At 43.7% G+C, this 27,014-nt stretch overlaps 1 protein-coding gene and 1 non-coding gene across 3 annotated transcripts in view; both read right to left on the reverse strand.

The window, feature by feature from the left end:
- Positions 1–12,803: 12,803 nt before the first annotated feature.
- The window catches only part of atg16l1 (ATG16 autophagy related 16-like 1 (S. cerevisiae)), a 46,883-nt gene continuing 32,672 nt past the window's right edge, over positions 12,804–27,014 (reverse strand). For both annotated transcript variants that reach the window (XM_046295023.1, XM_046295022.1), the window contains 7 exons: positions 24,581–24,652; positions 22,002–22,122; positions 21,695–21,800; positions 19,959–20,108; positions 19,536–19,583; positions 19,137–19,238; positions 12,804–15,844 (listed from right to left, as the gene is read on the reverse strand). In XM_046295023.1, coding sequence (XP_046150979.1) covers positions 15,751–15,844; positions 19,137–19,238; positions 19,536–19,583; positions 19,959–20,108; positions 21,695–21,800; positions 22,002–22,122; positions 24,581–24,652 — 693 coding nt within the window. In that variant the 3' untranslated portion in view covers positions 12,804–15,750. The remainder of the gene's footprint in view (positions 15,845–19,136; positions 19,239–19,535; positions 19,584–19,958; positions 20,109–21,694; positions 21,801–22,001; positions 22,123–24,580; positions 24,653–27,014) is intronic.
- On the reverse strand, positions 22,339–22,602 carry LOC123994288. The gene has a single exon (XR_006831632.1). It is a non-coding gene; the product is annotated as a small Cajal body-specific RNA 6 (non-coding RNA).

Here is a 27,014-nt window from a genome sequence, read left to right on the forward strand (position 1 = left end):
TACAACAGTCTCCCTCAAGGCCTCTGCAACAGCCAAGCCAGTTTAATGCGCATGATGAATATGTTCAGGGATCAGGACTTCCTGTCTCTGCTCTGTTAACTCAACGACCTGATTTTCACTCCAACTTAACAGGAACCCATGCAACAACTGGAGATGGTCTTTGAGCAACTGCGTGTGCATAACCTCAAACGTGCACCTAAGTGTCAACCCTCTCGCATTCAGTCCATTTCTTTGGCCACGTCGTTGAAAGCATTGGTATCCACTGACTCAGCTAGGATTGATGTAAAGACCCAATTTTCCCTGAAGTCCAGAATCGAGCCCCAAGAAGATACATCACTAACCCCAGGAATGACAGTATCAACGCTTCATCCCAAACTGTTCCAATACTTGGCCTTTCTTCCAGCTGACGACTGGGTCAAAAGAGAACCAGAGGGAAAAGACAGCGCCGTGGAAGCTCGTACAGGAAGCTTATCCCAGGAGACTAGACCCGAATGTGATAAGGTGGGCAATGCAAAAACCTAACTTATCCAGACCCTTTGTCCTATCCGATGCATTGACAGTTGGCTTGGATGCTTGGGCAAGTAACACCAGGTGAAGACAGAGCACACCTTACAGCGTTTGCCAGCAAGTCATTAAACAGAGCCCAGAGCAACTATCCTGCACAGTCTTGAATTCCTAGCGCTTAAGTGGGCAGTCTAGTCAGTAGCTAAACTTCTTAAAGGGGCATCCCTACACGGCATTGGCTAATAATCTGGATGCCTGTGAACAGCGTAGGATGGCGACGCTGACTGCTTATAACGTCAACCTCAAATACGCCTCTGGGCAAAATAACGTTGTGGCTTACACATTCAGCAGAGAGCCTTTCACAGGCAATAGCATTGGAGTGTCCACCCTGTGTGCCATATGAGAATCTTTTGAGCCAGACAAGCTGTCAGGTGATAAATTCCAGGGTATGTTTAGGTGGTCCAATGTTCACTAGTACCAGGAAGAGAGTGAGAGCCTTCACAGCTGCACTTTCAGTGAGCTCATTTTGCAGTGATGAAGTCTCTGCCATCCTTGACAGTCATGCCAACTGGAACACCGCTGCCAGAATCAGAAATATAGCCTTGGCAAGCCAAGTCCAGTGTCACCGACATAGGCCTGGATGCATTGCCATCCATCCCTAAAAATTACCTGTGAGCCAAGCAGCGAGGGAGCAGAGTTAGCCCGTGTGATCTATGTGGAATGCCGCCACCAACCATCCAGACGGTAGCGATGCAATGAGCCTCTGAATGCACTGAAGCTCTTGAAAAACAGTGGGATAAGCTAGTGCTGGAGGATAGAATCCTATACAGAGTGGGTAAGGACCCAATCACTAGGAAAAAGATATACCTAGTACCCCAATCACTGCAAGAAGAAGATCTGCATGGATGCCATAACGAGGCAGGTCACCAAGGCCAGGAGCAAACAACCTCGTCAAGCAGATTCTAACGGAGTACTATGGAACGTGATGTGCAGAGCCATGTCAAGTGTTGTGTCAGGGTGGGTAAAACACCAAAGCCAGAGGGCCTGGCACCACTCAAGGTATCAAGACAACAGCGCTGCTGCAGTTGGTCTGTATGCACTTCTGGACAGCTGAAGACTGAAGAACAGACCTATGGATGTGTTGGTGGTTACATATCACTTTACCAAGCTCGCTCATACCTTCCATTGCCCAGACCACAAAGCAGCTAGCAAGAAAGTTTTGGGACAACTATTTCTGTGCCAATGGTTTCCCTGAGAGAATCCATTCTGATCAAGATGCCAACTTTGAGTGAGTTGATAGCTGCCCTGCTCAACATCTCAGGCATTAAGTCTCGTACTCCATAACACCCTATGAGAAATGGCACCAATGAGCGTTTCAATCATACTCTGGGGAACACAATCAGAGCACTCCCACCATGAACGAAGCAGGCATGGCCTCAGATTCTGCACACCTTGACATTCATGTACAGTACCAGTCATAGGTTTGGACACCTACTCATTCAAGGGTTTTTACTTTTACTATTTTCTACATTGTAAAATAATAGTGAAGACATAAAAACTATGAAATAACATATGGTGTAACAAAGCTAAATATATTTTAGATTCTTCAAAGTAGTCAACCCTTTGCCTTGACTGCTTTGCACACTCTTGGAATTCTCAACCAGCTTCACCTAGAATGCTTTCCAAAAGTCTTGAATGAGTTTCCACATATGCTGAGCACTGCTTTTCCTTCACTCTGCGGTCCAACTCATCCCGAACCATGTCAATTGGGTTGAGGTCGGGTGATTGTGGAGGCCAGATATGATGCAGCATTTCATCCCTCTCCTTCTTGGTCAAATAGCCCTTACACAGGCTGGAGGCGTGTTGGGTCAATGTCCTGTTGAAAAACAAAAAGATAGTGGGACTAAGCCCACAACAGATGGGATGCTGTATGCCTGCAGACTGTTGTGGCGGCCATGCTGGTTAAGTACGCCTTGAATTCTAAATCACAGACAGTGTCACAAGCAAAAGCACCCCCACACCACCTCCTCCATGCTTCATGGTGGGAACTACGCAAGCTTTCACCTACACTGTCTCACAAATCTCAAATTTAGACTCAGACTGACAATGTCCATTGCTTGTGTTTCTTGGCCCAAACAAGTCTCTTCTTATTGGTGGCCTTTAGCAGTGGTTTCTTTGCAGCAATTCGACCATGAAGGCCTGCCTCCTCTGAACAGTTGATGTGTCCATTACTTGAACTCTGAAGCATTTATTAGGGGTGGCAATTTCTGAGGCTGGTAACTAATGAACTTATCCTCTGCAGCAGAGGTAACTCTGGGTCTTCCTTACCTGTGGCGGTCCTCATGAGAGCCAGTTCCATCATAGCGCTTGATGGTTTTTGCGACTGCACTTAACTTTCACCGGACATGCTACCTTGCCCCGGGACCTGCTGTTTTCTACTCTCTCCCTCTGAATGCTCAGCTATGAAAATCCAACAGACATTTTACTCCTGAGGTGCTGACCTGTTGCACCCTTTACCACTGTGATTATTATTTGACCCTGCTAGTCATCTATGAACATTTGAACATCTTGGCCATGTACTATTATAATCTCTACCCAGCACAGCCAGAAGAGGACTTGCCACCTCAGAGCCTGATTCTCCTCTAGGTTTCTTCCTAGGGAGTTTTTCCTAGCCACTGTGTGTTTGAATGTTAAATGACGAGACAGAGGCATTGATGCGAGTAACCAGTCTTGTTCAGTACATGACAACACATCCGGGTATCTCAAGCACCCCGGTAAAACACAAGAGTTGCAGTAATGAACATTTACCAACAGATGGCATCACTGTGCCATCTTACACCCATAACACAGTGCTTCTACATTGCTTACTTTTGGGGGTTTTAGGCAGTGTTTCCATTTAGCACTTTGTGACATTGGCTGATGTGAAATGGGCTTCATAAATACATTTGAGTGATTGAAGAAATGTTCAAAGTTGTTGAAATTTCCAGGATTGACTGACCATGTCTTAAAGTAATGGACTGCCATTTGTCTTTGCTTATTTGAGCGGTTCTTGTCATAATATGGACTTAGTCCTATTTGGTAAAAGACCATCTTCTGTATACCACCCCTTCCTTGCCACAAAAAAAGAAACCGATTGGCTCAAATGCATTAACCAGAAGGGGACTAGGGTTCCAATTTATGTGATGAACAGAGAGTAGCAGCAGCGTAGAAAATAGGGGTTGGGGGGGTGCACACATTGCAAATAGTCCGGGTAACCATTTGGTTACGTGTTCAGGATTCTTATGGCTTGGGGGTAAAAACTGTTGAGAAGCCTTTTTGTCCAAGACTTGGCACTCCGGTACCGCTTGCCATGCGGTAGTAGAGAGAACAGCCTATGACTGGGGTGGCTGGGGTCTGACAAATTTCAGGGCACTTCCTCTAACAACGCCTGGTGTAGAGGTCCTGGATGGCAGGCAGCTTATCCCCAGTGATGTACTGGGCCGTACGCACTACCCTCTGTAGTGCCTTGCGGTCGGAGGCCGAGCAGTGATGCAACAGGTCAGGATGCTCTCGATGTTGCAGCTGTAGAACCTTTTGAGGATCTTAGGACCCATGCCAAATCTTTTTAGTTTCCTGATGGGGGAATAGGCTTTGTCGTGCCCTCTTCATGATTGTCTGGTGTGTTCGGACCATTCCAGTTTGTTGTTGATGTGGACACCAAGGAACTTGAAGCTCTCAACCTGCTCCACTACAGCCCCATCGATGAGAATGGGGGCGTGCTCGGTGCTCCTTTTACGTTGAGGGATAGGTTGGTATTCTGGCACCACCCGGCCAGGTCTCTGACTTCCTCCCTGTTTTGTCATTGTCGGTGATCAGGCCTACCACTGTTGTGTCTTCTGCAAACTTAATGGTGTTGGAGTCGTGCCTGGCCATGCAGTCGTGGGTGTACAGGGAGCACAGGAGGGGACTGAGCACGCACCCCTGGGGAGCTCCAGTTGAGGATCAGCATGGCAGATGTGTTGCTACCTACCCTCACCACCTGGGGGCAGCTCGTCAGGAAGTCCACGATCCAGTTGCACAGGGTGGTGTTTAGTCTCAGGTTCCTTAGCTTAGTGATGAGCTGAGGGCACTATGGTGTTGAACACTGAGCTGTAGTCAATGAATAGCATTCTTACATAGGTGTTCCTTTTGTCCAGGTGGGAAAGGGAAGTGTGGAGTGCAATAGAGATTGTATCATCTGTGGATCTGTTTGGGCGGTATGCAAATTGGAGTGGGTCTAGGGTTTCTGGGATAATGGTGTTGATGTGAGCCATTACCAGCCTTTCAAAGCACTTCATGGCTACGGACGTGAGTGCCACAGGTCTGTAGTCATTTAGGCAGGTTGCCTTTGTGTTCTTGGGCATAGGGACTATGGTGGTCTGCTTGAAGCATGTTGGTATTAGACTCAAATCAGGGACATGTTGAAAATGTCAGTGAAGACACCTGCCAGTTGGTCAGCACATGCCCAGAGCACACGTCCTGGTAATCCATCTGGCCCCGCAGCCTTGTGAATGTTGACCTGTTTAAAAAAAAGGTCTTACTCAGGTCGGCTCCAGAGAGTGTGATCACAGAGTTATGGAGCAAAGTTGTTAGCAGCCAGGAACCCACCCACCCAGTCCCACGGTAGAAATCTTGATCAAGAACAGGGTTGAAGTGGTGTGACTGAATAGGATGAGAATCCTGAAGTGGGCACGGCTTGTCCAACAGAAGTCCACCAGTGAAACTTATAGTGGAACGGATTCTGAACATAGTATGGGCAACACACAACGCCTAGATCAAATCCAATTTTATTGGTCACATACATATGGTTAGCAGATGCTTTTGTGAGTGTAGTGAAATGCGTGTGGTTCTTGTTCCGACAGTGCAGAGATATCAACAAGAAATCTAACAATTCCACAATAACTACCTAATACAAACAAATCTAAGTAAAGGGATGGAATAAGAATATGTACAGTTGTAGTCAGAAGTTGACATACACCTTGGCCATAAACATTTAAAACTCAGTTTCACAATTCCTGATATTTAATCCTAGTAAAAATGCCCTGTCTTAGGTCAATTAGGATCACCACTTTATTTTAAGAAAGTGAAATGTCAGAATAATAGTAGAGAGAATGATTGATTTATTGCATCACATTCCAAGTGGGTCAGAAGTTCACATACACTCAATTAGTATTTGGTAGCATTTAAATTGCTTAAATTGGGTCAAACGTTTTGGGTAGCCTTCCACAAGTTTCGCACAATAAGTTGGGTGAATTTTGGCCCATTCCTCCTGACAGAACTGGTCAGCTTTGTAGACCTCCTTGCTCACACACACTTTTTCAGTTCTGCCCACAAATGTTCTATGGGATTGAGGTCAGGGCATTGTGATTGCCACGACAATGCCTTGACTTGGTTGTCCTTTGGCCATTTTGCCACAACTTTGGAAGTATGCTTGGGGTCATTGTCCATTTGGAAGACCCATTTGCGACCAAGCTTTAACTTCCTGACTGATGTCTTGAGATGTTGCTTCAATATAGCCAAAATGTTCCTGCCTCATGATGGCATCTATTTTGTGAAGTGCACCAGTCCCTCCTGCAGCAAAGCACCCCCACACATGATTCTGCCACCCCCGTGCTTCACGGTGGGGGATGGTGTTATTCGGCTTGCAAGCCTCCCCCTTTTTCATCCAAACATAACGATGGCCAAACAGTTCTATTTTTGTTTCATTAGACCAGAAGAAATTCCTCCAAAAAATATTTTCCCCCATGACATGCAGTTGCAAACCGTAGTCTGGCTTTTTTATGGCTGTTTTGGAGCAGTGGCTTCTTCCTTGCTGAGCGGCCTTTCAGGTTATGTCAATATAGGACTTGTTTTACTGTGGTTTTACTGTACCCGTTTCCTCCAGCATCTTCACAAGGTCCTTTGCTGTTTTTCTGGGATTGAGTTGCACTTTTCACACCAAAGTACGTTCATCTCGAGGAGACAGAATGTGTCGCCTTCCTGAGCAGTATGACGGCTGTGTGGTCCCATGGTGTTCATACTTGCACATGTTGGAGCAAAACTCATTACTATGATTACATTCCAATTATTAGCAGCATCTAGGCTGTCCAGTTTGAAGAGCTAAGTCAGAATGGCTATATAAGGAATGGAACATATGACCAGGGCCTGCTACCATTATAACTTATACAGCTGTCAGATGTGGGCGTTAAGCAAGAACTGAGAAGAAAAGATCACGATTAAAAAAGGTCAGGGAAAGCTATTTTCATAGAGAGGGAGGGAACTCTATACGTAATGCAAAGAGAGAATCCTATAAAGGCAGGACTCTGTAATATGAGAATTTAGTCTCGGGAACGTATGTAATGAAGTCCTTCCATGGAAGGGCTCGGCTTTCCAACTCTGTATTACAGCTTATATTGAATTCACAGGTTCTAGTAAAAGTGTTATATTTCTGAGTCGATATTCCACAACACGTTCTATTGTCTGTACAGATGAACGTGGTACCTTCAGGAGTTTGGAAATTGCTCCCAAGGATGAACTAGACTTGGAGGTCTACAATTTGTTTGAGGTCTCGGCTGATTTCCCCATGATGTCAAGCAAAGAGGCACTGAGTTTGAAGGTAGGTCTTGAAATACATCCACAGGTACACCTCCAATTGCTCAAATGATGTCAATTAGCCTAATCAGAAGTTTCTAAAGCTGTGACAATTTTCTGGAATTTTCCAAGCTGTTTAAAAAAGGCACAGTCAACTTAGTGTACGTAAACTTCTGACCTACAAATTGTGAATTATAAGTGAAATAAAATATCTGTAAACAATTGTTGGAAAATGTACTTGTGTAGTGCACACAGTAATGTCCTAACCAACTTGCCAAAACTATAGTTTATCAAGTGAAGTGGTTGAAAAATGAGTTTTAATGACTCCAACCTAAGTGTATGTAAACTTCCGACTTCAACTGTACACATATGGGATGAAAAATCAAGATATGAAAACTTTAAAGTGACTAGTGATCCATTTGTTAGTGACCAATGATTTCAAGTCTGTACAGTCGTGGCCGAAAGTTTTTAGAATTACACAAATTTTCAAAGTCTGCTGCCTCAGTTTGTATGATGGCAATTTGCATATACTCCAGAATGTTATGAGGAGTGAGCAGATGAATTTCAATTAATTGCAAAGTCCCTATTTGCCATGCAAATTAACTGAATCCCCAAAAACATTTCCACTGCATTTCAGCCCTGCCACAAAAGGACCAGCTGACATGTCAGTGATTCTCTCGTTAACACAGGTGTGAGTGTTGACGAGGACAAGGCTGGAGATCACTCTGTCATGCTGATTGAGTTCGAATAACAGACTGGAAGCTTCAAAAGGAGGGTGGTGCTTGGAATCAGTTCTTCCTCGGTCAATCATTGTTACCTGCAAGGAAGCACATGCCGTTATCATTGCTTTGCACAAAAACGGCTTCACAGGCAAGGATATTGCTGCACCTAAATCAACCATTTATCGGATCATCAAGAACTTCAAGGAGAGCGGTTCAACTGTTGTGAATAAGGCTTCAGGGCGCCTAAGAAAGTCGAGCAAACGCCAGGATAGTCTCCGAAAGTTGATTCAGCTGCGGGATCGGGGCACCACCAGTACAGAGCTTGCTCAGGAATGGCAGCAGGTAGGTGTGAGTGCATCTGCACACACAGTGAGGCGAAGACTGAGGATGGCCTGGTGTCAATGTAACAGTAGACTTTACGTCCGTCCCCTCGCCCCGACCTGGGTGCGAACCAGGGACGCTCTGCACACTTCAACAGTCACCCTCGAAGCTTCGTTACCCATCGCGCCACAAATGCAGCGGCCCTTGCAGAGCAAGGGGAACCACTACTTCAAGGTCTCAAAGCGAGTGACGTCACTGATTGAAATGCTATATTAGCTCGCACCACCACCAACTAGCTAGCCATTTCACATCCGTTACATCAAGAAGAGTAGCAAAGAAGCCTCTTCTCTCCAGGAAAAACATTAGGGACAGACCGATATTCTGCAAATGGTACAGGGATTTTTCCTGATAAATCACCTTTCCGATTGTTTGGGGCATCCGAGAAAAAAGCTTGTCCGGAGAAGACAAGGCGAGCGCTGACATCAGCCCTGTGTCATGCCAACAGTAAAACATCCTGAGCCCATTCATGTGTGGGGCTGCTTCTCAGCCAAGGGAGTGGGCTCACTCACAATTTTGCCTAACACAGCCATGAATAAAGAATGGTACCAACACATCCTCCGAAAGCAACTTCTCCCAACCATCCAGGAACAGTTTGGTGACAAACAATGCCCTTCCCAGCATGATGGAGCACCTTGCCATAAGGCAAAAGTGATAACGAAGTAGCTCGGGGAACAAAATAGATATTTTGGGTCCATGGCCAGGAAACTCCCCAGACCGTAATCCTATTGAGAACTCGTTGTCAATCCTCAAGAGGCGAGTCGACAAACAAAACCCCACAAATTCTGACAAACTCTAAGCATTGTTTATGCAAGAATTGGCTGCCATCAGTCAGAATGTGGCCCAGAAGTGAATTGACAGCATGCCAGGGTGGATTGCAGAGGTCTTGAAAAATAAGGGTCAAATCAGCAAATGTTGTCTCTTTGCATCAATTTCATGTAATTGACAATAAAAGCCTTTACAAGCATTTCATAAGTGTCAATTATTTCAGTATTCCATAGTAATATCTGACAATATTATATAAAGACACTGAAGCAGCAAACTTTGTGAAAATTAATGTGTTATTCTCAACTTTTGGCCACGACTGTAGGCAGCGGCCTCTCCTGTGTTAGCGATGGCTGTTTAACAGTCTGATGGCCTTGAGATAGAAGCTATCAATAGCTTCTGTTGATGCACCTGTACTGACCTCACCCTCTGGATGGTAGCGGGGTGAACAGGCAGTGGCTTGGGTGGTTGTCGATGATCTTTTTGGCCTTCCTGTGACATCGGGTGCTGTAGGTGTCTTGGAGGGCAGGTAATACTGAATCCAGAGTCTCACATGTAGTGGAATCGTCACTTTCATGACAAACATTGTTAGTTCCAGAGCAGGCCATATCATTAAAACCTGTGAATAAGCTTATTTTACAAGATGAGCAAATCAGAAGCTTTTGCACAGCAGACAAATAAGTATAGAACATGAGCCAGTTCACTATTCAGCATTAGCACTGCTAATTGATTCAGGTACTAAGGAACAGAGATTATTATTATTAGTTCTCTTCATTATGAGTCCTAAAGGTCAGATTTTAAAAGTGACTTGAGTATGAATTGAATATGAGTTTGGTAGCCTGGTACATTTAATGTAATCACTTAAGGGTTAATGACAAGCACTCTCCCTCACGAATCCTTATGATACAGCATTGTGGTTTGACATTGTTGAGCAAAGAAAAATTCTATTTAAGTGTAATCTGAGGGAAAAATGAACTGTTGCACTTAAACTATTGAATATGTTCTGATATTTTGCTGTATTCAAGGAGGGGGAGAATATAGCAGGAGCAGTTTTCACCTGCAATTAATTGTATGAAGTGTGAGAATGGTTCAAGATATTTTTCCTCTCGTCAAAGCTATAATGAAATGTTCTTACACCCCCTCCTGGTATAAGCTGGTATTGGTCTTGTGTCAAGTTCACCATTGAGGCCATCATTTGAGTTCCCTTTCATTTATTATTAGGGCAGAGACGGTACGGAGAAAGTTGAGCTCCGCTCCTTTTTGTGCTATAACATGTCATAATCCTCATACAAGTCTAGTCTAACTGTATAAGAGCCAAATTAATATACACTGCTCAAAAAAATAAAGTGAACACTGAAATAACATCCTAGATCTGAATGAAATATTCTTATTAAATACTTTTTACATAGTTGAATGTGGTGACAACAAAAATTATCAATGGAAATCAAATTTATCAACCCATAGGTCTGTATTTGGAGTCACACTCAAAATTAAAAGTGGAAAACCACACTACAGGCTGATCCAATTTTGATAATAATGTCCTTAAAACAAGTCAAAACAAGGCTCAGTAGTGTATGTGGCCTCCACGTGCCTGTATGACCTCCCTCGAACGCCTGGGCATGCTCCTGATGGGGTGGCGGATAGTCTCCTGAGGGATCTCCTCCCAGACCTGGACTAAAGCATCCGCCAACTCCTGGACAGTCTGTGGTGCAACGTGGCGTTGGTGGATGGAGCGAGACATGATGTCCCAGATGTGCTCAATTGGATTCAGGTCTGGGGAACGGGCGGGCCAGTCCATAGCATCAATGCCTTCCTCTTGCAGGAACTGCTGACACCCTCCAGCCACATGAGGTCTAGCATTGTCTTGCATTAGGAGGAACCCAGGGCCAACCGCACCAGCATATGGTCTCACAAGGGGTCTGAGGATCTCATCTCGGTACCTAATGGCAGTCAGGCTACCTCTGGCGAACACATGGAGGGCAAGCTTTTGATGGCCATTGTGTTCTGCCAGTATATTACCAAAGGGCACCATACATTCTATAAGTATGTCTAAAACAGACACTACCCCTTTCTGAAACACATTATCAAACTTTCCAACGACCTAATGCAGGTACAAATGTGTCATCTGAAAGGAAATGGACAACAATTCTACGGATGCAGGGCCTAAAATAGTCCATGAGATCAACATGATACACTATAAATATATACACACACACACACACACAGTACCCCTTCAAATGTGTGGATTTGGCCATTTCAGCCACACCAGTTGCAGACAGGTTTATAATAGAAATCGAGCACACAGCCACACAATCGCCATAGACAAACATTGGCCTTACTGCAGAGCTCAGTGACATTCAGCATGGCACCATCAAAAGGATGCTACCTTTCCAACAAGTCAGTTAGTCATTTCTGCCCTGGTCAACTAAGTGCTGTTATTGTGAAGTGGAAACATCAAGGAGCAACAATTGCTCAACTGCGAAGTGGTAGGCCACACAAGCTCACAGAACGGGACCGCAGAGTGCTAAAGCGCATAAAAATCATCTGTCCTCGGTTGTAACACTCACCGAGTTCCAAACTGCTTCTGGAAGCACAATAACTGTTCATCGGGTACTTCACAAAATGGGTTTCCATGGCAGAGTAGCCACACAAGCCTAAGATCACCATGCGCAATGCCAAGCGTTGGCTGGAGTGGTGTAAAGCTCACCGCCATTGGACTCTGGAAACGTGTTCTCTGGAGTGATGAATCCCCCTTCGCCATCTGGCAGACAAATCAGAGTTGAGGATGACAGGAGAATGCTACCTGCCCCAATGCATAGTGTGAACTGTAAAGTTTGGTGGAAGAGGAATAATGGTTTGGGGATGTTTTTCATGGTTCGGGCTAGGCCCTTTAGTTCCAGTGAATGGACATCTTAATGCTACAGCATACAACGACATTCTAGACGATACTGTGCTTCCAAATTTGAGGCAACAGATTGGGAAAGGCCCTTTCCTGTTCCAGCATGACAATGCCCCCCAAGCGAGGTCCATACAGAAATAGTTTGTCGAGATCGTTGTGGAACAACTTGACTGGCCTGCACAGAGCCCTAACCTCAACTCCATCGAACACCTTTGGGATGAATTGAAACAGTGACTACGAGCCAGGCCTAATCTCCCAACATCAGGGCCTGACCTCACTAATGCTCGTGGCTGAGTGGAAGCAAGTCCCTAGAGCAATGTTCTAACGTCTAGTGGAAAGTCTTCCCAGAAGAGTGGAGGCTGTTATAGCAGCAGACAGCCCTGCATTAGACAGTTAAATGAGATGCCTCATGAGCTTAGTTTAAGTTATATTCATCAAGAATCCATGGGTATATCATGAATTGAAATGGCAATTAAATATTGCATTTGTACTTTCAAGGATCCAATATTTCTGAATGAAACTACTTTGACATTATGCACCCATTAATCTCTAGTGGACAGATTTAGTTAAACATAACTGGTACCGTATAAATCTGTCACCATCCTATGGGATGCGTGATAACAAGCAGCATTAGTGCCGGCTCTTGGGTTTCGTCACTGGTTATTTGGACCTACCAGGATTGGGCGAAGGCGGTGCTCAAACTGCTTTGGTTCGACGGATGACAAACAGGCTGAGAGTTCCCTTTTGTGAGGGTGAGGACTTCGCATACAGGAAATATCCATTTCTAACACGAGAACAAATCACAGAATATTTTACGGGATAACCAAGATCATGCAACCATTACACAATTTGTGGAAAAGCTGTTCGCTGTATTGAGAGGACCATGTGCCTAAATAGAATCGCTCATATGACTAATAATTCTGTAGTTTGTTGTAGTGCACATCACCAACAGTAAGATAGTAATTTTATTGACACACGCCATCTGTAGTCAGCTACCATCTGCCTCACCCCCAAAAAACGATATAACACAAATGTTCCCACACTTTCTCAGTGTGCATACATTAACACATACATGTTTCATATACATACATAATAACTTAAGCTTTACAATCTTTTTGCTGATCGCAGAGGGGTGGGGTAAAGGCCTGCTGATCAGCAGTTTACCAAGCACATTTCAAAACCAACCTCCCCTTCCCCTGGCCTGTACACGGTGACTGAAGCTTGGAGTCAACTGTGGGAAAAGGTGTCCTGGGTCATATTCATAAGAACATGGAACAATAAATAAATAAAATGGGAAACGAAAATTAGCTGTCTTATTGGATAAGTCCAGATAGTCCTCCCCGGTTTCAGTTCATTTTCTCCTATTTGGTGCCTACTGAACATGACCCCGAAGAGGGCAGGATATGCTGGCCTGTTTCAACAGAACACTCTTAAGAGAGAATCCCCCGTTCGATCTTATCAGTGCCTTGCATCCTCCTGGGCATGTATTCATACAACTCAGATCAGATAGTGAACATTTCATTATTAAATGAGTGAAAGACACTTTTCTGGGCCAGCTTTACTCAGTGTTTGCACCAGTTATTGTCAGAGTGGAAAACATGACCAACAAAGCCAAAAACATGACACCATTGATCTTCAAACTTTATCTTAAACTTTTCCCCTCTGGAAAAATTACAAGTGCAAATTTGGGTGCTTTCAGCAGACGTGTATATTACAAGCAGGATCAATGAGTTACCCAGCTAACTTTGATAAACAGAAATAATCAGATTTTCTGGTTCATTAGGAAATCTAAACTAAGATATGTGCTTTTGGTTGTTAGTTTAATCAGACCATGCATTTTCAAACGTGTCCTTCAAAAAAAAAGTTTTCAGAATATTTAGGCAAGTTTGCTGGCTAAGGCATTGATCTTGCTTTGTACTATACCCCTCAGGACTCAACGTTGTGGAACTTTCAGATAGAAATAAGTAGAAACATGGCTCTGACATATTGAACAAAGGAATCATTGATTCTATTTATGGTATTTCTACCCGCAATGTTCGACAATATTTCACTACTGAACCTGCCCCTTTGTCAGCAGATCCCATTGGACCGAGTGATCCTTGCGGGACTGGGGTTCCCTGCCCATGTGGTGAACGATAGATACTAGTCATTGATATTTAGAACAGCATCATGTAAACATGACACATGTCATGTGTGTCAACAAGTCCATCGAAATGAAAAAGAAAAAACAAACAAAAACAGCATGCAAGTGTTAAGGAGTGGAGCTAATCCCCAGGCTATGGAGGACCACAGTATCTGCTTAAAGTCTTTGGACGATGGGGGTCAGCTTTAGGCCTACATAAAAGTTCCGATACAAATACATTAAGTAGATTAGAACATACTGTACATGCTTTTATAGTGGGGAATCATGTCAGCTCTACAGGGAAACATCTCTTGCAACGTCCTGAACTATGCATCCCTCCAGAACGCGGCCCAGCATTTCACCCCTGGAATCGAGGTGAGCTGACCAATAAACGGGTCTAACAGTTGACCGATCAATAACAGAATTTCAAAAAGACCAGCACATGCTGTGGCCCTCCAAGACCGGAACATTGCATTATTTTAATGTTGACAGTGACTGATAGGACATGACACTGAACAAACACCTGAATAAATAGTATTAAGCAGATGTGCCAAGTGTGTGGGTTCATTCCAGCTGTCTAGAGAATTGTCATCTCAAACAGAGCATTCCCTGTTTAAATGTTACATGGTCATTGTGATTGGCACATGAGTTTGTTTTAGAGAATTGCGTTTACTCTTGTTCACAACACGTGTTCACTCCTTACAGCAGTGTTCTTCAATCCTGGTCCCAAGGACCCACGAGGTGTGTAAGGCTTTTGTTCCAGCCCAGTACAACTACTTAAACTTGTTGTGGTGTGTTGGTGCAGAGCTATATAACAGGCCCTGTGGGTATCCAGGACAAGGTTTGAAGAGCACAGCATTACAGTATTAACTTGACAACTCAATGCTCCCATACAGTTGGAGACAACCAACCAATCACCCACCTTGTGCCATTTCAGACACAGCAAAGGTGGTGCAAAGTGAATGGAAACACTGCTACATTAGAAAGACCGGGAACTGCACAAAATGCTTTCCGTTAGTTGCCATGCATTCATTTTTTTTGAGAAAAAAAGGAATTGTATTTAAAAACTGAAACCTGGGCCCAGTTTTTCAAAGTTACCCGATTGGATTTTGGCAATTTGTTTATATTAAATACATATAAATAGAACGAATCGAACAGACGTCCCCATTCAAGTCAATGATGCACGTGTTCTATTAATTCTATTTCTACGTATTAATTCTATCCAATTACCGAAATACGATCAGATAAGTTTGGAAAAAGTGGGCCCAGGAGACTGACTTAAACTTTAAAAGCTTCTGCCCACCCCAAGGTCTTGTAAAACTAACGACGTGTCCAATTGCAGCCTTAAAAACCAGACAATCCAGCTCTGTTTATAGTGGCAATTTGGCAATAACTGTTTTATAATGTAATATTTTAGTTAAACTGTCTAACTCATTCGCCTTGCCTTGGTTGGATATAATTTCAAATGGATATATAATTTTGTTTAACTTTAAGGAGAAAACTCTGCCTTCATGGCTCATCACTGACAGTTCAACTGGACATGAAAACTCTGCTGCCACCATGGGCCACCGGAGTCACCTCCTTTGGGTAAGAAAACAACTACCCCAACGTATCGGATCACAGAATGGTCCAATGCCAGTGAGGCAAAGTTGATGCAGGGGTTGGCCGTTAGAGGGTGGGGCTAGGGAACCCCCGTCCAGTCTGTGCCTCCATTGAACAGTCCAGACAGAGCCAGTCACCCATGGCAGAGGGCCAGAGCAGAGCATAGCCAATCACATATCAGACCAGAGGACGGCCTTGCTGCCCTTCTCCACACTGACCACGTAGGCTCCCGATGGCGACCAGGACACAGAGTTGATGGCCGAGCTGAGAGAAGAGACAACAGAACGTCAAACCTGAGCAGGACGGCATAATGGGAGTGTCAGGTAGAAGTTGCACCTTACCCCAAAGAGATGGAAAAAGTGCCTTTCCTTGCATCTGCGCCAGCATGGGCTGCGCCATTGAGGGCTAACTTCATTTTAAAGTACAATCTCTTCTACCATGAGTCAGTCAACAAACAAAGGGGTCATACTGCCACCTGGAGTGTGTTGTCTGAACAGGCAAAACACACGGTTGGTGATTTAATGCCATTGCAGTAATTTAATGTTTGCTGACGAGTAGAGCATTTGGAAAGTACTCAGACCACTTGACTTTTTACGTTACAGCCTTAATCTAAAATGGATTAAATACATTTCCTCGTCAATCTCTTACACAGTACCACATAATACCAAAGTTAATTTTTTATTTACCTTTAACTTTATTTAACTATTCTTATTTTCAATGACGGCCTAGGAACAGTGTGTTAACTACCTTGTTCAGGGGAAGAATGACAGACGTTTTACCTTGTCAGCTCAGGGATTTGATCTTGCAACATTTCAGTTACAAGACCAACGCTCTAACCACTAGGCTACCTGCTGCCCCAAAAGTACACACACAAGTTTGGACACCTAGTCATTTAAGGGGTTTTCTTTATTTTACTATTTTCTGCATTGTAGAATAGTGAAGACATCACAACAATGAAATAACATCTGGAAACATTTTATATTTCAGATGTTTCAAAGTAGCCACCTTTTGCTTTGATGACAGCTTTGCACTCTTGGCACTCTCAACCAGCTTCATCAGGTAGTCACCTGGAATGTATTTCAATTAAAAGGAGTGCCTTGTTAAAAGTTAATTCATACCTTCTTAATTGATTGGATATGATATGAAAAGGCAAACACACCTGTCTATATAAGGTCCCACAGTTGACAGTGCATGTCAGAGCAAAAACCAAGCCATGAGGTCGAAGGAATTGTCCATAGAGCTCCGAGACAGGATTGTGATAAGGCACAGATCTGGGGAAGGGTACCAAAACATTTCTGCAGTATTTAAGGTCCAACACAGTAGCCTCCATCATTCTTAAATTGAAGTTTGGAACCACCAAGACTCTTCCTAGAGCTGGCCGCCTGGACAAACTGAGCAATCAGGGGAGAATGTATTGGTCAGGGAGGTGACCAAGAACCCGGTGGTCACTTTGATAGAGCTCCAGAGTTCATCTGTGGAGATGGGGGAACCTTCCAGAAGGACAACCATCTCTGCAGCACTCCAGCAAATCAGGCCTTTATGCTAGAATGGCCAGACAGAAGCCACTCTTCAGTAAAAGGGACATAACAGCTTGCATGGCGTTTGCCAAAAGGCACCTAAAGGACTCATACCATGAGAAACAAGGTTCTCAAGTCTGATGAAACCAAGCTTTAACTCTTTGGTCTGAATGCCATGCGTCACGTCTGGAGGAAACCTGGCACCATCCCTACGGTGAAGCATGGGTGGCAGCATCATGCTGTGGGAATGTTTTTCAGCAGCAGGGACTGGGAGACTAGTCAGGATTGGAGGGAAAGATGAACAGAGCAAAGTACAGAGAGATCCTTGATAAAAAACCTGCTCTAGGGCACTCAGGACCTCAGACTGGGTTGAAGGGTCACCTTCCAACAGGACAATGGCCAGAAGCACACAGCCAAGACAATGCAGGACTGGCTTCGGGACAAGTCCCAGCCGACGCTCCATATCCAACCTGACAGAGCTTGAGAAGATCGGAAGAAACGTCCCAAATACAGGTGTGCCAAGCTTTTAGCACAATACCAAAGAATAATCAAGGGTTTAATCACTGCCAAATGTCCTTCAACAAAGTACCGAGTAAAGGGTCTGAATACTTATGCAAAATTTCAGTTTTTTTTTTATTATTATACATTTGCAAAAACATCAAAAAATCTGTTTTTGCTTTGTGATTGTAGGGTATTGTGTGTAGATTTGAGGGGGGAAAAAACGATAGTCAGAATATGGCTGTAACCTAACAAAATGTGGAAAAAGTCAAGGGGTCTGAATACTTTCCAAATGCACTGTATATTTAAGCAATAAGGCCAGAGGGGATGTGGTATACAGCCAATAAGGCTGGTCTTATGCACGAGGAGAGTGCTGGGACACAAACCTGAGTCGTGGTATATTGGCCAAATATCACAACCCCCCGAGGTGTCTTATTACTATTAGAAAACTGGTAAAAAAAAAAAAACATAATTAGAACAGTAAAAATAGATGTTACACCTGTGGTATAGCATGGCTTTCAGCCAAATCAGCATTCAGGGCCCAACCCACCCAGCTCATATTGGTTGATACAGAATTCCGCAGCAGGTGATATTTCCGTAACCCATAGCAGTGGTATCAGCCAATATAAACTTTGAAGTCTTGAACTGTCAACATGTACTTTTCCTCTGCCAACAAGAGTAATGAACAGCAACAACCTCATAGTAGAATAGTTTACCGAGGTATTTACGTAGTCAGCTTGTCGTTGTGTGTGTTCTGTGCGAGAAATAAATATTCCTTGAGGTGCATTCAAGTTGCGAGTGCCACAAGGAGAGAAATATGTATTCTGATAAGCAATCAATGCACATTTCTTAATGCAATTGCAGTAATCTTCTGAAAGCAATTTTGACTTTGTTAAGAGGGGAATCCCAGCTTTCCATGGCTATTACTCTTTCTCAACTCCTAAAAATGAGCGCTCAGTGCTGTATATGAGCATGGTTTAGGCACATTTAGCCTCCATAATTCACTGTGTGCATAGGTGAGACCAGGGGATAAATGTAACACATTCACTGTGTTTATGTTAAGTTTTTGGTGGAACACGAAACACATTGATCATGTTTAGAGTTTGGAATCTAGCTACTGATTAGCCCAATTGAGTATGTATATGGTTAACCCTGTGTCTCAGCCTATTTAATTATATTTTCATCCATTTTTGAGTAGAATGTCACTCCCCAAAACTGCCTTTCTCAGTCCTTATACAAGTCTCCAGGTGGTTCATGCCCCTGGGACACTCAGATAATCCTTACCCGAACCCTTGCCACTACAGCTAAAATTCTATGGGAAACACCACATAGAAAGTCTCACCCAGTTCACTACTTCAAAATGGTCAAAGTCCTCAATGGCACTGCTCAAGTTAAAACAGGCTTTGTGGTACTAACGCTGTATATCCAGGTCTATGGCTTACCTTCAAATCCTGAACCTGAAACAATTACAAAAAGTGCAAAACTGACTGGAAAACAGTGCGGAAGGAAGACTTGATCCTACTCCGGAAGTTCAAACTGACCAGTGGTTCTTGTCCAGGGTGCGCTCCAACTTGCCCGTCAGGACATTCCACACATACAAGGCGCCGTCTGCAGAGCCCCCCGCCACATAACTGCCATCAGGACTGAGGAGTACACAAGGCAATAGTAGGGTCAAAATAAGGGGCTCAAATGGAGTCATGGGACTGTGGTTGGAGAGGTGAGCATGTGCACACTTGCATGGAGAAAGTTAGGGAATTTGACCACAACCGATGTTAGTAAAAACTAAACCAATAATAGCCATTTGGGACATAGTCCAATCTATTCCCTACCTAGTGAACTCCTTTTGACCAGGCCCAATGGGCTCTGGTCAAAAGTAGTACACTATGTAGGGAATAGGTTGCCATTTAGGACACAATATTGGTGTAAAAGGTGTCACTCACCTGAAGGTGACTCGGGTCCAGTCAGCGCCACACTTGAAGCCCTGAGCACTGGGAGGAGAGATGAGAATACACAACATAAACCTCCAAAACCACTAATCCGCGTCAAACATGGGTTCAAATAGTATTTGGCTTCCTTTGAAATACATTGAGTGTTTGATTGCGCCTGGATTGCCAGACATGCAGGGTTTGCACTATTAGGACAATTCCATTGCCTAGATATAGCATCTATTCACCAATAAGAATAAAGAGAATCTCTGACTACCAACGCATCCGATTGCTCAATTGACAATATGTGTGAGGCTCTCCATTACTAAATATATTCAATGAAAACCCTGAGCGCTGGCTTGACACAGCAATTGGTGTGTGGTGGTCAAGTGAGTGATCTGTAGTCTGCAGTACCAGAGCAGTGACATGTCCCCGTACCTGAAGGTCTGGCGGACCGCGTTACTGCGCAGGTCGATGATCTTAACCAGGTCGTCCCGGGAGCAGGTGAGCAGCTCGGTGCGGTCGTGGTTCAGGTCAAGAGACGTGACTCGGCCCAGGAGCTCCAGCTCGCAAACTATACTCTCCGCTCTAAAAAAAACAAAGGATTCAGCAGCCGCCACAGCTAAAAAATGTGTTAGGAGAGTGGGGCATTCATGAGAGCACAAGGTAGCAAAATACGTTTATTGGACACATTCATGTAGGTCCCTCTCAGTTTATGCATGTATGCATCCGCTTGGTTCCTAGTGAATACATCCCAGGACAAAAAGCCAGTGTCACGACAAGAAAATTACCCTCAAGGCAAAGAGCCTATACAACCATTGCCCACGACACAATTACACTGGGTATGTATGATTTTCCCCAGCTGGGTTCTCCACTTCCAGTATTTGGATACTCTCCTATCGCAGCATGAGAGCAACATGTTCCCCCTTTTATAGCATGAGTACTACTTTTAAGTTTGGTAGGGCGCATGCTAATCGGTTAGCATGCTAACTGGAATTTAAGCAAAGACAGGGGGACCTACTGGCTAAATTAGCTAGCTAGCCACGTAGATTAGCTAGCTATAGCCATTTACATTTCGTTCCATTTTAGGTAGTTTTTTTGTATGTTTAACTAGCTTAAGTTAGAACTTTCTAAATATATAGTAGTCATCTTTGTCTGCATTGACATGGAGTTGACTAGCAGCAGGTTCAATAGATGGACTAAGGGCAACCCCTTGTTGCTTGTTTGCTGATTAAATTGCAGTACAGCTTTGACAGTCACCTCACAATAACAAGCTATAGGAGAGTAGGACATTTTAAATTGGGAAATTGTGCTTCATATGAAATCTATTTCATGTCCATGTTGCTCATTATTGCACTCAATAACCCTCCATTTCCAGCAACATTGCGATATTGCTATTGTATCATAGTCTTAAGGGGGTACTGTAAAATGTAAATTTTCCCCAAAAACTGTTACATATCTTCCGTTTTATTTTTCCTTGTTTTTGATTATTTTGCATTTTACTGCTCAAAATTACAATCCTTTATAGAGAAACCGGTCCAGATGTTCAGGTTCAGATGACCTTGAGGTCTGGGCAAAAAAAAACTAACATTTTTATTTGAGTGTAATTCCGCTTTAATTCCACATCTAGGAGAGAAGAATGCATTTGCCAAGAGAAGTTTCTGTACTGCTGCTGCTAATTTCATGGAAGACTTTGAAAAACAAATGGGAAGCATATATTAAGCATTACTAGGGATATGGTTATGTTTACAGTTTGTCAGGTTAAAGGGGCAATCTGCAGTTGCGCCATCCATTTTCAGACTTCAAAATGAATATGTACCTATTGATTCTTGAAGAATATAACTTAAACACCTCATGAGCTTAGTTTAAACAACAAACCCCATCAGAACCCGAAATAAGGTTATTTTACTACAATGTTTGTTTACAAAGTAAATGTACAAAAACACTAAATAACCTCAAAATATGGTTAAAACTAATTTTGATATCATGGATGGTAAGTCCTATTTCTCCAGCCCTATCCCACAGTACTTTACCGAAATAGGGGCGGGAAAAAATAAATAAAATTTATATAAAAAAAAAAAAAGCTTGATTGTTTCCCCTGCGGATTGCCCCTTTAAGGTTAGTTGGATGTATACACCCCATCTAAAAATGAGGACTAATCCCTCCACACTCACCTGATGTCCCAGAACCGCACTTTCTTATCAAAATGGCCGCTCATGACACACTGCTCTGTGCAAACTATGTCATTACAGCTGGACCCAGCAAACACAGTCTTCATGCCTGGGGAAGAAACAGACTGGGGGTTCCTAACAAGAAAAACTAATCTGCAATGCGTAGACCATACACCATCTGCGTTAAAATCTAAAGCCATTTTGTGTGGCTGAAAAAATACAACTCCTTTTAAACAAGGGGAACCAGAGACAAGGAGGAACAAACAAAATGCTAAAACTAAAAGGGGATAAGAAAAAAGTAAACTCTTACAGACTTTGCTGCGCAGGTCCCACAGTTTCAGAGTCCTGTCGTAGCTCCCGGAGACGATACGAGCGTTGTCCAGGAGAAAGCGAGCCGCCAGCACCTTCCCGCTGTGGCCTGTCAGCGTGTGCTGGGGGGAACGAATGAAAACAAGCATTTATTGGCCAAGCTCAGATAGCGTTTCACTGAGCATTTTCTTCCATTTTGTGCCAAGTGAACACAACCCTGCTCAGCACAATCTCTGGGCCATAGTTGGAGCCTATAACTAACTAGGCCTGGAGATTTCACTCAGTCACATGAAGGTGAAGGAAAACTCATGGCCCTTTGTGTTTGAGAACACAGGTGCGGTCTCAGTTTGAAAGTTGAGATCAGCGGCCCAGCCCCATATCACAGCCTGATACTCCTTAGGGATTGGTTCTGTTGGACTTGTCACAGTGACTCCATGGTTTCTTAAAGACACAGGATGTGACATCATCCTCTATGTCAGCAGCCCATGTCCAACGATGCACAACTAGAGCAGGCTGGGAGTAGAGCAGGAGCTGTTAGGAGCCGATGGATAGCAGGCAGTGGAGCTGCGCATCAGACCTTTTACATCATCACATCATTGACCATCAGCACAGGATTCTCTCACAAACACAGCCTAAAACAAAAAAAGGGGCTTATGTTCTTATGTACATTGCATTTGGAAAGTATTCAGACCCGTTGACTTGCCACATTTAGTTACATTACAGGCTTATTGTAAAATTGATCTACACACACACACACTACCCCATAACCTTCAAAAACAGGTTAGACATTTTGCAAATGTATAAAAACAACAAATAATTTAAATAAGTATTCAGACCTTTCTTGAAGAATTTTTGGCAGAGATTACAGCCTCAAGTTGTCTTGGGTATGATGCTATAAGCTTGGCACACCTGTATTTGGGGAATTTCTCCCCCTTCTCTGCAGATTATCTCAAGCTCTGTCAGGTTGGATGGAGAGCGTCGCTGCACAGCAATTTTCAAGTCTCTCCAGAGATGTTCGATCGGGTTCAAGAACAGGCTCTGGCTGGGCCACTCAAGGACATTCAGAGACCTGTCCCAAAGCCACTCCTGCATTGTCTTGGCTGTGTGCTTAAGGTCGTTGTCCTGTTGGAAGGTGAACCTTCGCCATGGAGCAGGTTTTCATCAAAGATCGCTGTACTTGTATTCAGGCCAAAGAGTTCAATCTTGGTTTCATCAGACTAGAAAATCTTGTTTCTCATGGTCTGAGTGTCCTTTGGGTACCTTTTGCCAAAAACTCCAAGTGGGCTGTCATGCGACTTTTACTGAGGAGTGGCTTCCATCTGGCCATCTTACCATAAAGGCCCGATTAGTGGACCACTACAGAAATTGTTGTCCTTCTGGAAGGTTCTCCCATCGCCACAGAGGAACTCTGGAGCTCTGTCAGACTGACCATCGGGTTCTTGATCACCTCTGACCAAGGCCATTCTCCCGATTGCGCAGTTTGGCTGGGCGGCCAGCTCTAGGAAGAGTCTCCGTGGTTCAAAGAGTCTTCCATTTAAGAATGATGGAGGCCACTGTGTTCTTGGGAACCTTCAATAGTGCAGAAATTGTTTGGTACCCTTCCACATAACTGTGCCTCGACACAATCCTGTCTCGGCGCTCTACAGACAATTCCTTTGACCTCATGCCTTGGTCTTTGCTCTGACATGCACAGTCAACTGTGGGACCTTATATGGACAGGTGTGTGCTTTCTAAATCAATTGAATTTACCACAAGTGGACTCCAAGTTGTAGCAACATTAACATTGATCAATGGAAACAGGATTCACCTGAGCTCAGTTTCAAGTCTCATAGCAAAGGGTCTGAATACTTACGTAAGGTTTCTTATAAATGTGCAAACTTTTCATTATAGGGTATTGTGTGTAGATTGGAGAGGAAAATATTTAATTCATCCATTTTAGAATAAGGCTGTAACGTAACTAAATGTGGAAAAAGTGAAGGGGTCTGAATACTTTCCTAATGCACTGTATGTATTGAGCTTGTCTGATGCTTTAAGCACACTGATCAAATAATTATGACACACAAATGACTCAAGAGGAAGCCAGAGATGGCCTAACCAGGAGAAAAAATAAAAACATTTTTTAAATGTTCCTGATACCCCCTCCTGCCGGACTTCGCAGATTCTGCCGTTAACACCTCTGAAGTAACCGGTAAGAGGCTACACCAGAGGTCGGCAACCTTTTCCATTTGGAGAGCCAATTGATCTTACAATTTCTACCGATGTGCGAGCCAGTTATGATTTTCATTTGCACATTTGTGGAATGTTTAATTTAGTTCGTCGTCTTTGTATCTCAAAATCACTTACATTTTGGTTAATCTAAATGATACAAATCTAAAAATAACCTACATAAAGCGAACACAGAAACGTCACAGGCTGCAGGTAGAAAATATACTGATAAAAATAAACATTCTATAAATCACATTGGCTACGCATGGCCTGTCAGCCCTACAACCTTTATTTGCATGCTAGAACAATAAGTACAAGCTAATTGGGTTTGTTTTGTCCTGGATGTATAGAAAGGCCCTTCTGAGGCATACTTACCCTCAGTCTGTAGTCATCCACAGTCCAGATCCTACTGGCAAAGTCATTGGATGCAGCCAGCAAGTAGGAGCCCTGCGACACACATCACCCAGTTAAACAGTGGAGTGGAAGAGCATCATTGCAGTCAGACAGGTCATTCAATTACATTTTCTAAACCTGAACTCTGAGGCCCACTGAAATGAAACAAGAAATCTAGTTCAAAGACAAAAAAAATTCTCAGGTTGCAACAGCTCACAAAAGACCAAAGATGGACAGTCGTGACTCATTAAACTTGCTGTGCAAGTATCCACAAGCAAAAAAAAAAAAAGTCAACATGTCATCCCCACGCATAATGCAGCCCGTGGGCCAATTATTGCCAACAATTCAAGTTCAAACAGGACAGGAGATATGCTTGTTCAAAGTTTATAAAAGCCGGATCCCTATGGAAAAACGTGTCATTCACAAGTTTGTCAAAATTGGGCTAGTGGTGTCATATATCGTGTATAACTAACACACGTATGAACGGAGACAGATCCATAGTCTCCCCTCAGATTTCTATTACTGGTCATGCTGCAGGGTTGGGGTCAATTCCATTTAGACCTTCAATTTCTGAAATGTAATTGATCCCAACCCTGCTGCAGAGGTAGCAAAACAGAAGGCAGAGGTTGCCTGTGATCTGAATAGGGGAAATTAGATATTGCCTGAAATGGTAGCCTATTTCCTATAAAGTGCGCTTCACTTTATAGGGCAGGGTCCTTTTTATTTTGTTTATTGTTGGACATTACTAAAAACACAAGCAAATAAGCTCCAAGTGATTTCATAGTGAAATATACTTTCCAAATGCACAGCGAACTCAGACCGACTTTTTCCACATTTTGTTCGGTTACAGCCGTACTCTAAAATGCATTCAATTGTCCCCCCCAAGACCACACACAGAAATACCCCATAATAACAAAGCGAAATACAGAAAATATCACATTTAGACAAGTATTCAGGACCCTTTACTCAGTCATTTGTTAAAGCAACTTTGGAAGCAATTAAAGCCTCAAGTCTTCTTGGGTATGACGCTACAAGCTGGGCACGAAACTACAAGCTGGGTACACTGTATTTGGGGAATTTCTTCCATTCTTCTCTGCAGATCCTTTCAAGCTCTGTCAGGTTGGATGTGGAGCGTCGATGCACAGCTATTTTCAGGTCTCTCCAGAGATATTTGATTGGGTTCAAGTCCGGGCTCTGACTGGGCCACTCAAGGACATTCAGAGACCTGTCCCAAAGCCACTCCTGCCTTGTTGCTGTATACTTAGGGTCGTTGTCCTGTTGGAAGGTGAACCTTTGCCCCAGTCTGAGGACCTGAACAGAAAAAAAATGGATCTCACTGTACTTTGCCCCATTCAGCTTTCCCTTGATCCTGACTAGTCACCCAGGCTCTGCCAAAAACAGCCCCACAGCATTCTACCACCATACGTCACCCTAGTGATTGTGCAAAGATTCCTCCAGACGTGGCGTTCGACATTCAGGCCATTGAGTTCAACCTTGGTTTCATCAGAGCAGAGAATCTTGTTTCTCATGGTCTGGGAGTCTTTAGGTGGCATTTGGCAAACTCCAAGCGAGCTGTCATGTGCCTTTTACTGAGGAGTGGCTTCCATCTGGCCATCCTACCATAAAGGCCCGTTTGGTGGACCACTGCAGATATGGTTGTCCTTCTGGAAGGTTCTCCCATCTCCACAGAGGAACTCCAGAGCTCTGTCAGAGTAACCATCGAGTTCTTGATCAAATCAAATTTATTTATATAGCTCTTCGTACATCAGCTGATATCTCAAAGTGCTGTACAGAAACCCAGCCTAAAACCCCAAACAGCAAGCAATGCAGGTGTAGAAGCATGGTGGCTAGGAAAAACTCCCTTGAAAGGCCAAAACCTCGGAAGAAACCTAGAGAGGAACCAGGCTATGTGGGGTGGCCAGTCCTCTTCTGGCAGTGCCGGGTGGAGATTATAACAGAACATGGCCAAGATGTTCAAATGTTCATAAATGACCAGCATGGTCAAATAATAATAAGGCAGAACAGTTGAAACTGGAGCAGCAGCACAGTCAGGTGGACTGGGGACAGCAAGGAGTCATCATGTCAGGTAGTCCTGGTTACGTTCTCCCCAGACTGCTCAGTTTGACCGGGCGGCCAGCTCCTGGAAAAGTCTTGGTGGTTACAAACTTCTTCCATTTAAGAACAGAAGCCAGTGTTCTTGTGGACCTTTAATGCTGGAGAAATTGTTTGATATCCTTCCCCAGAGCTGAGCTCTACAGACAATACCTAAGACCTCATGGCTTGGTTATTGCTCTAATATGCATTGTCAACTGTGGGACCTTATACATACACAGGTGTGCCTTTCCAAATCATGTCCAATCAATTGAATTTACCACAAGTGGACTCCAATCAAGTTGTGGAAACATAAAGGATGATC

The sequence above is a fragment of the Oncorhynchus gorbuscha genome, linkage group LG13 (genome assembly GCF_021184085.1).
Source record: "Oncorhynchus gorbuscha isolate QuinsamMale2020 ecotype Even-year linkage group LG13, OgorEven_v1.0, whole genome shotgun sequence".
NCBI classification, from domain to species: domain Eukaryota; kingdom Metazoa; phylum Chordata; class Actinopteri; order Salmoniformes; family Salmonidae; genus Oncorhynchus; species Oncorhynchus gorbuscha.